This window comes from Chaetodon trifascialis, chromosome 14 (genome assembly GCF_039877785.1).
Source record: "Chaetodon trifascialis isolate fChaTrf1 chromosome 14, fChaTrf1.hap1, whole genome shotgun sequence".
In the NCBI taxonomy this organism is placed as follows: domain Eukaryota; kingdom Metazoa; phylum Chordata; class Actinopteri; order Chaetodontiformes; family Chaetodontidae; genus Chaetodon; species Chaetodon trifascialis.
In genome coordinates, this window is record NC_092069.1 from 17,236,529 (window position 1) to 17,250,123 (window position 13,595).

Below are 13,595 nucleotides of genomic sequence, written 5' to 3' on the forward strand. Positions count from 1 at the left end.
GACAAAGCAAAGTTGGTAATCTTTCCTCCAACTTGAACACACTGAACAACAACAAAAAATATCTCAAACAAAGGAGTACACAAACACAGACTAATAACCAAAAAATGCAGACTTGCGAGGGGATCGAAAACCCGTCCCTCTGAGGATTTTTATTTTATTATTATTCTCTAGATGACTGGTGCAGAGGAAGATGGGAAATGTGTGGTGGGGGTTAAAAGACTTCATTTACCAAGGTAAAGTACCATGACGACCCTCTTAACACCAGACAAAAACTAATGCCACAGAAACACCAACAGTAGAGCTGTATTTCACAGCTACTTTCAAAGACCTGTGAACATAACAGATCACTCTCTTCTCTCAGGCCACCTCTAGCTGATGAGAGGAGTTCAGCCAATCCTGTTTAGCAGTTGCACAACAGCTTACGTCTAACGAAGGGTCCCATTTCATAGAGTCAGCATGGCCAAGGTGGAGTCTGTGCGTGCATGTGTGTTCACTCCCCGTCTTACTACCCAGTGTAGCGCTGGGCGATCCTTTCTATTTTCATATTGTCCAATCGTGGTTACTCAAGATTGACAAAAGATGATCCAATCACACGGTGTTACTGGAGTAGGGGTGGGTAGGGGTAGTTACGTCACAGCATGCCAGTGAAATGCCAGCGTGGACGACTTTATGTCAAAAAACCCTAACATCTTGCATTTTTGGGGACATTGTGGGTCTTACTCAGATGCTGAAGTTGAGCCTAAGGATATTACACAGCCTGCAAGCACATGCCTCTGCATGCCATTATATGACACGAGTGTGGATAAGCATAAAAAAATCTCAATCTAATAGCAATGTCTCCTTTATTCAAACAAAAGGCTCCCTTTAAAAAGTCTGTGTGTCTGCTTAACACTATTATCTTTAATATCAAAAACCATGAAGGTACCTACTCTTATGGTATGCAGAGAAAAGTTTTGGCGAACAGGCAAATGGAGAACAGAACATATGATCCAACTGCCAATCGGCACAGGCCTAACCCAGTGGCCTGCCAACGAGCCACCAAACGGTTGGCAATACAAATACAGAGGGAATAAAGTGGAGACAGAGACAAACTTAAAAGACATGTCACCCATCCTATCAGATGCCTGAAGGTCAACGAAAATGACATGCTGAGCTGTCAGTCAGCTGCCTATCAATGTGTGTGTGAGCGTGTGCTCGGGAGAAAAGCAGAGCCACAGATAGCATTTAATTGAAGGTTGAAGTTATCAGATAGCCTGCTACTCAGCTGTCAGTCAAGATGCAGTCACCACGGTGACGCTTCACAGCACTCTGCACCACTGACGACATCAGGAAATGGCTGACTTTGAAGAACGGTGAGGGAACGACGGGCACGCACACACACACACACACACACACACACACACACACACACACACACACACACACACACACACACACACACACACACACACACACACACACACACACACACACACACACACACACACACACACACACACACACACACACACACACAAGCAAGCAAGCTGATAGAGACGCAGGCCAAACGCGTTTACAGGCAGATGTGGGGCACGCTGGCAAGTGGACACACATGGGCCAGAAGAGGGACACACTTAAGGGAATTAGAGTAGAAGCATGCTGGCAAGGCAAGTTATTTTGGTAGAATTGACATGCTGCACGGCATCCAGGCACCAGGACAATCTAATTATCTAGTGGTGAAACGAGAGCAGGGGACACGTAGGAGAGACAGAGAAAGCCCCATCGAGCGAGTGTGACCTCGGCGTATGGATGTGGTGGGTAAAGGTAAGTGGGAGTTATGTTTTTAAATTAAACTGGAAACAGAGACGAAGGCAAGTGGCTGGCAGGTGTCCCAAAAAGACAAGAGGACGATGAAAAGAAGGAAAAGATGGCGAAATAGCATGAACGATGACAAATCTTCCACGGCAGGTGAGCTGATGCCAAGAGCACAAAACAGAGACTTGGGCCATCATTCCCTGCTTTCTTGGCAGAACGTAGAATTGCATCAGCAAGACACGCATGCACACACAAGCACACACACATATGTATATGCCTTTTCGATGGGGGGAATCTGGGAAATCAGACGGAAATGTGAAGAGGGGGGAAAATATTCCCCAGTCTAATAATCATCATTACAGTTTCCTCTCCTTTTAGCAGTGGGCAGATGGGGATAGGAAGTGACATTTTTCTTCCTTTCCTTCTTCATTTCTTTCCTCTCTTCCTTTTTCAAATTGATCCTACATCATATCCGCTCTTACCACACCACTAAATGATTCCACTCTTTATCCTCCTTGAAAACACAAACTGGATGCGGAGATACTGTAGCTCACTCTGTGTTTAGACAACTATTCTGAAACTACAGAGTCCCAAGAGAAGCTCAGTTCTACATGGAAGTCAGTTGAATATGCTGTAACACTGCCAGTTTCTGTTGTTGAAATAATGAAATCCCAAATTTCATTCCCTCTCTTTCCACCCCTACTAGCAAAAAACTGTAAAGGGCAGATAGAGCAGCAGTGAAAACAATGGAGTGTAGTCAAAAGGATCGCCTGCATAATCTATTACAAGTTACACTGGCAGCATTCAAATACTTTTGACTTTCAATCTTGGAAAAGGGTCAATATAAACTTATATATTCAGTGTGCATGTAATTGTGAATGTAATAGCCAGTATTGTTGTGCTCTGTCTTAAAACATCTGGACATCAGATGGCTGTGCCGGACAAATATGTTTTCGTATTACCAGTATAACAGTTTTTGCGCATAAACTCGGCACATTTTCTGAGAACAGGAAAGGGAAGGAAAAGAAAAAATAATTCTGTTTATACCTGCTGCTGATTTCCCCTGGTTCCGATCATCACATCTATATAAATCAAAGCTATCTGGCATTTTCCTGTTTTCCTGCAGACTTAATGACCACACTTGGTGGAGAGGGTGTGCATGTGTGAACCAAAATAGAGAGAAAAAACATCCAAGAGAAATATTTGCCTTTTCTGCATCACCATGGCTGTGTATTCGTCTCTACTTGCACATCTTTGTGTGCATGTTAGTGTGTGTATAAATTTGTCTGCTAAGGTCATCAGTGAGTCATCTCAGCCACCAGGGGGAAGCCTAATTAATTTAGTAGCTTTCTCGACAGCTCGTAAACACAATACTGAGTTACAGCCCTGCTCTGTGGAGAGCAGCATAGCAAATCGAGCAAAGGGAACACAAGGGTCATCTGAGGATGCCACACTTTTAAATAGTTTGTGTGTGTCTGTGTGAGAGAGTCCTACAAATCGTGTTTTTAAAGTCATAGGTGGCAACCACTGTTCCACACATTTTCACAGACCTCCCTCACTCTCACCCTGTAAATAGCCACTCATTTGTGGCCATTTACAGGGTTAGCACAAAACACACACAGACACACAGTCACACATACACAGTCTTACATACACAGTCACACAAAGAATACCAGAATTCCAATAGTAAAGAAAAGCATAACGACAGAGTATGTCCAAATAAAAAGGTAAAGCTTTTGGTCTTGTATCTTTAAATAGCATCCAGTAATTTGTTGACCAGACAACTGCATCGATGCATCGATCACACAGGGTCAGTCCTGCTTCATATATACTTTAGACACTTCACATTTGTGGAAATTGCTTATGCATATTATTGTTTTCTCATAATAATACAGTGCATAAGTAATGGCAGAAATAAAGGGTAATAGGAATACTTAGAGCAAAAAATAAAGCAATTAGCACACAAAGATGATTTTCAGAACAAATTAGGGGACAGTCCAAGGTCTTAGAGTCCTGTCGCTAGGGATGAAAGGTGAAAGACTGGGTTGGGGTTGGTTGATTTAGCTTGAGCTCAGAGGCTTGGTCTGGTCTGAGGGTCAGCTGGAGCTAAGCTGATCCAAGCCAGTCCCCTGGTGCCCTTTATCAATTCTGTCAGGAGGAAAATGCAATCCACGCCTGGCTAGCCCTTGGTCTGCTCTACAGTGTCTCTTATCCTTCGTCACCTCCCTCCATTCATTTCCTCACTGCAAGCTGCTGGGATTACGAAGAGAAATGTTGCTCCACAAGACGTGACACAACCATTCATGTGTGTGCCAAAGATTACCATGAGGACAGGAAGGTGGCTGACTGACTGTGGCCACAACCTTAGACACACACACACACACACACACACACACACACACACACACACACACACACACACACACACACACACACACACACACACACACACACACACACACACACACACAGCTGACAAATACAGTACACACAAACACCCCTGTCATTATTCAGACAAGGATTTTACTGACTCTCCTCTTCAGTGTTGCCACTAGCCTCCTCATCTCTAAAACCAGCAAGATTCCCCAGCTGTGTGTATGTGCATGTGCATGTAAATGCGTCTTTCCATCTGATAAAAGCCATCTATGCCACTGCTCTAACCAAGTCGAGTGATAAGTCCGACAGATTTCCATCTTCTTCAACTGAATATTTATGGCACTGCAGTTTACTTTTCATGACACCCCTCGTCTCAATCCCCTCCTTCATCCCCTCTCAGCATTAATCTACTGCTGAGTTGGCCCATAAACATCCCAGCATGCCATGTTTTCCTGAGACCGGGACCAATTTAGACAGCCACCTGATAAAGCTTTAACTGTAGTATGTTAACGACTCGGAACTTTCGATGAGTCCAGCAACTAACAAATCAGAACGTATGAGTGGAGTACATGAGGAAAGCACTACGGAGTGAGCGAGAATGTGCAACAGAAAAAAAAGAGAGAGACAAACAACAGGTATGTCTCCAGCGTTGAGAGATTGCTGAAGTATCAGCAGCTGTCACTCCAGCGATGGCACCACAAAGATGAATGGCCTACAGCAAGAGGATGTGTGTGGATGTGCATGTCAATTTTGACTGTATTAAAGCTGCTCGTTTAGCTGCTGATCCAAACATTTTACAGGAAAAAGTTCTCCATTGAAGGAGGAAAAGCAAACAGCATATTCCCACTGGCCTGTTATCTCATCAATTGTATGTACCTCCCAATTATTTTCTTTATTGTCTTTTTCTCAAGACACTATTTCTACTATTGGTTCCAGTGTAAATATCAGTCATAGTAAGGAATTAAGACAAACATTACTGCAATATGGCAATACTGCTGCCATAGTGTGAGATGTGTAGACCAGTTACTTACGTCAGGGTACTCTTTGACAGGCACAAACAGTTTTTCCTGCAGGTGGACAATGGGTCCGATAGGCTCAGGCAGCTCGAGAGGGTGTCTGTCCACAAGGCCATTCACTGTGTCACTGTACATGTCTTTACGCACTCTGTTGATCTCTGAAACAGACAAACATGTGCACTGTGGTGAGCAATTGAATAACAACAGTACAACTGAACATTTATTTCACTCTGTATTTGATATATCACTGTCATATTGATTTTGCCTTCTGGGCAAAAGCTTAATGTGGCATATAAATCTTTGTCGGAAAAACAAAAAGAAAAACAGAAATCTGTCAATTGCCTTGAGTATTGTTTGTCATTTACAGATAAACAATTGTGCAAGTTTGTTTTCCAAGAGTACACACAGAATTATCATAACGTGTGAGTGTGAAAATATATGACAGCTGAGCATTGATGCTTCTTGATACCTGAAGGAAACGGCAATTTTTCAGAACAAACTGCTCTGACTAAAAACAGTAAACGTGTGTTTGTGTGCAAGTTATTTTATATTCCAGAGACAAAAGTTAAGTGCTGCATTATTTAGGGGTTGGGCGACCATCTTTCCTTTCTGCCTGATACTCCCTAGTGACTGTTGTCTAATAGAGTAGCCTGTACGAGCAGCTGGGCAGGTGGGGAGAGGAGACACGGAGAATCGCTCAGACTCAGGTACATGCCTTCAGATCTGATCCCTCTGTCAGATAAAACTAATGGACCTCCCCCTCTCTCTCTCTCACCACACACACAGATACACACACGCTCACCTCTAATTCACAGTCTCACCCCATTTTGGCTGCCTCTGTAGCTCACAAAAATTCACACACAGAGTAAAGCTGTGCTATACAGGTTGAGGAAAAAAGGGCATTCATTCATCCTGCCCCATCCTGTGTGTCTCTTAGTGTATACAGTATGTGTGAGAGTGTCACAGTTGGATGAGGACCGATGACTGCAGTACCTGTTAATAAGGGATACACACCTCTCGCACTTTTGAACTTCCCACGTTTGCCCTCGCTATACAAACAATCTTAACCAAAATGTTAACACGCAGCAAAGGGTAGAGGAGACGTGATTCAAAAGGACGCACCTGCAAAGACATTTCTCTAAGTCTGTGTGTGACACGAAATGGTAGGGCTTGTAAGGCCTCAAGGAATGATGTGTGTAGGGTGGAGTGGAGGACAGTGTTAGACATCATTTCCATCTCTGATGAGACTTTTGAGCAGTTGGGAGCTCTATATTAAACTCTAGCTGGGGAACCTGACACTCAACTTTAGATGCCCTCGGTAGAGCATACCTGACCTCTAAGCCTTAACCTTATGCTGAAGTAAAATTAGCAGGTGGGTCAAGCTTCCATAATTAGGTTTCAGTGTACTTCTTGTCTTTGTTAGAATAATTGTACACTTTTACAAATTAAAAAAGAGGAAAAAAATCAGACTCTTGGACTTAGCCATGGAATCAGTTTGTGGGGATTTCCTGCTGATCTGAAAATGTTTTCTCTGGATACTGTCGATGACAGGCTGACAAATTTATGATTGATGGGCTCATGGACACTGACAAGGATACACATCAACATCTGGCCTGCAGCTGTGTGAACAACACCTACGGGACATATCTGAACCGTACAAACAAGGCAAGAACAACTCCTTTGCAAACAAAATGACCTCAGCACTCTGTGGTCCACACACTCCCAGTCCTCCCCCCAGATGAAATCATCCTCATGGCATCTAACCCAAAGGACAGATGACATCAGTCTGAACCGACACCAGCGGTTTCAGGCCACATCTAAGCTTTGTGTATGAACTGAGGTTCTTGGCAGTGACACATCACACAGGCAGGATCAGGTCAGCAGAGCACAGGGAGTAATGAGAATATGAAAAACAGGACAGCTAATTACAAATGATTGTGTGTTGTGTGTCCAAAAAAACCATAAAGTTCATAAAACTTGATGGCATGATAGAACGCGATTGCCAAGTGGTTAAAGAGTCAGTATTTTAATCACATGGTCATAAGTTTAATAACTGGTTGATGGATATGCAAATCCATCCATGGCTTGATCACTTATAGTATATGTGGAAAAGATGATCACTATTAAATGGCATTCTATAAAAGGGAAATGCTCCTACTTACTATAAATCTCATAACCCTACTTGCTGTCTCTCTCTACAAGCTAACATTAATAAACACAGAAGAGCCATTTAACAGACCACTGGTGGATTAAGCATGTGTGTAGGAGCCATCAATGCTGGGTAAAAAGCAGCTGATGTTCTGCAGGTTAGAAAATATGGGCTCTGTATGTAGCTTAGAGGAAAAGTAAATATACTGTATGGTATTTGTATCCAACAGCAAGCATCCTTCAGAAAACAAGAGAAAATAAAAAGAAGAAGTATGTACACGTGACAGTGCTCCCCAACAACCACCAGAAACACCCCTCCTCCTTCTAATTTCCTCTTGCTGAAATGCCACATTAACATAAGGGGGCCGTGCTGGGCCATCAGTAGAGACGTGCAGCATTTGACAACCTCTAATTTCAGTGCAGCAAGTCTTTTCTGAAGCGCTGTGCTCACCTAAAAATTACCCCCTGCCTTGCACGACCGACAAGATCATTTGTCTAGCTGTCCACCCCGGAAGAAAAGGCTGATTTTGAGAGAAAGTCACAAAGAAAGGAGACTGCTATCTTCGAGAGAACAGACAAAAGAGGAAAAAGAAATGAATCGGCTGGAGCAAAAGAAGGACATTCTATCAAATGAGAACTTTTCTTGAACTTTGGCATTAGATGGCAAAAAAAATCTGGAGTATGTACGTGTTTAAGAGCTAAATGAGGGGCAGGAACAGATCCCCTGTTACTCCCCTTCAGGCATCTCTCAGCTCAGTGTGTGTCATCCACAGCCTGACTCAGCAAACCACACACATAAACAGCATTTTCTGTCAGAGCTGTCTATTTACCTGTGGGGGGGTGACTGCACACACACACACAGACACGGGAAAAGACTGTAATATCTCTATTTAGTGTTTTACCCAGACATCTGTCAGGAAGAAATCAACCTTGAGAGTAGTTAGAGGGCGGAGTGGAAGGTTTGATGTGACAAAGACAGAGGAAAGAGGAAATATTATAACCACAGTGCTGAGTAAGCAGAGTTCAGTTGTGTTCTTCTGGACTTGAACTGCTCTTTTCTGACTCAATCTTAAGTTGATACACATTTCATTTTATCCTTCTTTTTTGTTTCTCTCAATGTCTGCCCTTTCCTCTAAAATCTGCAGCGACAAAGGAAAATGTCACAGGCTGTGGCTGCGGATCTGTCTGCCCTTTGTAAGCTCAAGTGAAGAGACAGCTTCTCCTCATCTTCTTTGGTGATCTTGGCAATGGTGAGAGAGGAGAACCGAAAGCGAAGGATGTGGGAGGGGAGAGTGGCAGGTGGAGGGGTTTGAGAGGCAATGGACTGAGGAGTGAGGCAGAGGAGGTTACTGTAAGTTGACAGCTAAGAATCAAAGTGTGGTGTGGTCGGTGGATGTTACCTCATGGTCCACTTACTAGTTTTTCCTGGTGCTTTCAAACTTGTTTTTCCCTTCCATTAAACTTTGATAATGTGATATAATATACCACAAGACACACACAGCCATGTGTTACCACATAACAAAAATTTTATACTTTGGTCAGAAGGTGAAAGCTGAGCCATCTCCATGACACCTGACTAAAGCTATCTGCTGGGGACGACTGGGATGCTGTTGAAAACCCTAAAAAAGCCTTAAGTAATTTTTTTTTTAGTCAGACTTCAGCGGATGCTTGAATGCCATGAGTAAGTAGATACTTTACAGATAAAAGATAGCCCTAAGATATAACCCCCTTAATGACTGCAGATTTCAAGCAATTAAGGGTCTCAAGAATGTTTTGATTTAATCAAAATGCTAAATTCTTAGCATTCTAAAAATGTAATCGGCTGATAAGCAATATGAAATGAGTTGAAATCATGTAAGGAGGTTTAAAAGCAGCATGTCTCGCAAAGTCTCCTCATAATTAGTCCTCTGGTTCACTGCCATGATTGCTTCTTTAGCAGGCACACTGTCCCCGCCGTATAACCAGTCAAAACAGCACGGAGTGGCATATGGTCAGATTTTTACCCACACAGATATTACCCCCTTGATAAGGCAAAGGAAAACTAGGCCTTGGCTGAAGAGTCATATGCACACAAGAGGAAAATATAGAAGGGACAGAGAGAAATAAAATTAATCTACTCATCTGAATGAGTGATATTTGACAGTCAGCCACTGTGAACACAGCACCATGGGACAGGGAATTTTCTCATTTATTTACCCAGCCTGATGCCAAAAACATGATGACATCGAAGCAGCACTGGCAGAATCAAGGGAGTCAGTTCAGAGGAGGACGAAAAGGGGAGAGAGAAGGCATAAGACAGAAGAGCAGCTACTTCAGGTAGGAATGTTTTCTAATGTTGCAGCCGCTCCTATTCAACATGATCTCATGAATGTAATCACAGCAGGAGGACAAACCTGGGTAATGGAGTGGAGGAGAGATCAAAGTCAGAGCAAAGGGATAGGCGGAGGGCAGAGCAAAATCAAAAACAATGGAGTGGTCCAGAAGGAAATAGTGTAATCAGGTTTAAGGCTGGTGAAGATCATTCAGCCAGACCTGCTCCACTAGAGAATGGGAACAAGTCCATTAAGAGCCCAAAAATAGATCTGCTCCATAACTGCTTTGTCCCCCTGTAGCTCAGAGCAAAAACCTCCTCTGGTCATACAGAGCACATCTGTCCATATATGTGTAATGTGAGTAAATGTAAGTGTGTGTGTGTGTGTGTGTGTGTGTGAGAGAGAGAGAGACAGAGAGAGAGAGAAACAGAGCGAGAGAGGGTGAGAGTGAGAGCGCGATGCAATGGTTGAGTAATCAGTGTGATCAGCTTTGCCTGAGGAAAGCAGCTTTAGATACCTTGTGATGCCTGGTATTAGGCTGATAATATCTGGCACCTGAAACAGATTGAGTGTAACACCAATTAATCTTCAAGCCAAAATGATCAAATGTTCAACTTTGCAGAGAGACTGAATGAGTCCTCCCTGTTTAGGGGGATTTAAGATCAAAAACCTGTAGTGTTCAAAATCACTCCATCTCTTCCTGCTTGCACGTGCATGCATGCTCAATTCATGATTTAAACAGGTGAAAAAAGAAAGCGGCCTTGAAGCAGAGATAAATATAGACATAAAAATGTGGCGGTCATGTCCAAAAAAAACTACAACAATCACAGATACACCTAAATGTGCTGGTGCTGAGTGAAACAAGACTGAGGCGAGGAACAAGCCTTTTCACTTTAAAGCTGTGCACTTTAGCAATCACAAAGCCTGGGTGCCCGTTGCAAGCGAAAGGATTTGGGCGTTTAATGCATTCCTGCCCTTTATTCATGGCACAGACGACTTTATCCAAGACGACACTCCACTTCAACAGTTTAGGGGTTTGGCAGGCCAAGCATATGAAAGACGAAGGTTTCTTTTAAAGCAGAGAGCAGAAGTATAGTGCGCATTGGTGGTGGTGACTGAGCCATGAAAACGTATGCATTTCTGGGTCTTATCGTCAACTCACAGCTGCCTCTCTCTCCCCTCCCTCTTTGTGAAGGAAAAAAAATGTTTCTGCTTCTGTCTTATTTTTACCTCCTAATCTTTGATTTAAGAGTAGGCCTACACTGCACAATCCTTTGATGTTGATGTACGAAGTATTCCTGTGCTGTTAATGAGTATGCAGTACTATCAGCGTAGTTAAAAACAGCATATGCAGTTCAGTTCACAGTGTGTGACAGTGTTAAGCACAAAATGTTTAGTACAGGATCCTCTGTTTGGTAGGCAACTTGTTTTAGTTTTGTTAACCATTTGAACCAAGGAATTATGAGGAAAGAAAGACTATGGTTTCCCAGTAAATAAGAGTTAACACTGGACAAGCAGCAGTAGATCAGACGAGAACTGTGGATCAACATAGTTCAACCCTATTAAGGCAATGTTATGTTTCTGGAAATTGCTACATCAAACACTGCAACTCATTTGCGACAGCATTACCCAAGTGTGTCTATTACTTGCAGTAGTCTAACACACTGGGGTGCAAGTTTTTCTTCCCATGGCATCCAAGTGGCCCCTTTCCACAGTTTCAGAGAGAGAGGAGGCAATAACGAACGGCATAGGACTGTTTATTGCTATGGATACGTGACTATAGGCAGTTGTAGAAAACACAAAGTGCTCGAGCCCCCCACCATAATGTTAATTCACATCAGAATGGTTTCGTAATTAAGCTGGAGTAAAACAGCCACACTGTCTTTTGTTTTACATTACATAAGTACATTACTTATTGGTTATCTTCCAAAGTTCTTTTTCCCTGTTTGTGTTCCCCTTTAAGTGTTTCCTTGAGCTGTAGCAGAGGGATAGTGACACAAAAAGACAATTTTGTATGGGGGGGAGTAATTCTGGAAGATACACACTTGATTCGACTAACCCAGACTGCTGAAGGATCATATTAGATTCGGCTGAACTGCTGGCACACAACAGCACTGAACAAGGACAAAAGATTTTGTCGCTCATCACTTAATAGGAGTCGCAAGGAATCACGTCACAGCCAGTATGGACAGGAGGAAACTGTTACTGCAGCGACCAACAATCTTTTTTCAATTTATGTGAGTATTGTGAGGGGGACAGGAAAAGTACAAACAAAAAAATACATCTCAGATCTGTTCTACAGAGACTTGTCCACACAGTTACTGAACCCTGACATGATATGGATATCACCACTGGCCCCCACAGGCTGAAGGCTCTAAATGGCTCTAGACAGAAATGACGATGCAGTTTGCTGGCAGCCAGAGGATTTCCCTAAGACAGGCTGGGTAAAAAGCTCCAGCATCAGGTCCTTAAGTAGATAGGCCACTAAATAAACAACTGGCATAACAAGGTTTCTGCATTTCCTCCTCCATGTGCCAGGTTAAAAGAAAATACAGAATAGAAATACAGAACAGCACTCCCATACACGTAAACACATGCTTACTCATCTCAAGGGTAAACAGCGAGCCAGGACACAGAGGAAATATGCTTTCATCCAAATTGGGAAGGGACAGATGATGCATTCTACACCAATAAAATGCAAAAGGCATACACTATGTGCATAAATTTCAGAAAGAACACATATGCTGGGTTTGCAGTCAATGTACACATGCATGTTCATATTCCAGCCAACTACTTACCCAACAGCAGCACACTGATCATCAATAATGAGCTAAAGCTGACTGAAAACACACACGTAGATAACAACTCACAACATTCAGCTATGGTCCAACAGTGCACCGCAATGTGTGTTCTCTGACACAAATTTAAGCACATATCGCACATATAAAAACAAACACCAAACTAAACATTAAAACGCCCACACATGCATGAGCTAATGAGCTTTTGTGTGTTTGTAGGCAAGGCTCTCCTGAGAGAGAGAACCCACTGAAATAACACTCCACACGGAAGGAGGAGGGAAACTGCCTTAGAGAAAAATCTGCTAAACAAATACAGCAGGAAACAAGCAGGAAATGGTGCTACATAGCTCCTCCACCATCCTTTACTAGCCATTGCCACATATTAATTCTGCCTACAAAGAGACAGAGGGGAAAAAAGCAGATTGCTCTCTATTACACATCAACCCCACACTCTCCTTGGACTCATACTGGTTAAATATTCTACTATGATGGCTAATGTAAAAATATGTATTGTAGAAACACAAAGAGCAAGCCTTCAACAATTTGTCTGGTTCAAGCTTGGGCTCTCAGATTCTTTCCATCACAAATGCTTAACGGAACTTGTACAGAACTGACAAAAAAAATAATTGGTCAATCCAATCAAATCATGAGGTGAACACATCCTTATACTCCTTATTACGTCAGAAACATTGAGAAGTTGGACGCACAGTTTACCTTCCTCCTCTATTCTGGCTGAACCCCTGAGAATATGTATGCTAAAAGCAGACTGTGTAGGTGTGGTGATGGCCAAGAACAGCAATCAGCAAAGCCATTAATCATAACCGGTGGCAAATGCAATGTTTTCTGGGGCTGTCACTGTGACTGCATGCTGGACGGAGAAGGGGTGCCAAGCTAAATGTGGCTTTCTGTGGCTGCTGGCAGCAACACTGACGGTGTGCTATAGGAACGTGTCATAGCACGTTAGTTTGGTGATTAAACAAAGCAAACAGACAGTGCAGACAAGAAGAGGGGGCCCAAACGAAAGGAAGAGCTGAGGCGAGGCAGGAAAGAAGCAGAAATAGCGATAGAGTGGGATAAAAGGGACTGAATGCATGGAGAAGTGAAGCATATGTATTTCCATACACATTTTTCCAGAAAAAAAAAATTAGCCT

General features: G+C 42.9%; 1 protein-coding gene across 7 annotated transcripts in view; it reads right to left on the bottom strand.

The window, feature by feature from the left end:
• qkia (QKI, KH domain containing, RNA binding a) overlaps positions 1 to 13,595 on the bottom strand; it is a 79,253-nt gene that overhangs the window by 45,791 nt on the left and 19,867 nt on the right. For all 7 annotated transcript variants that reach the window (XM_070979795.1, XM_070979800.1, XM_070979797.1 and 4 more), the window contains exon 2: positions 5,202 to 5,344. In XM_070979795.1, coding sequence (XP_070835896.1) covers positions 5,202 to 5,344 — 143 coding nt within the window. The remainder of the gene's footprint in view (positions 1 to 5,201; positions 5,345 to 13,595) is intronic.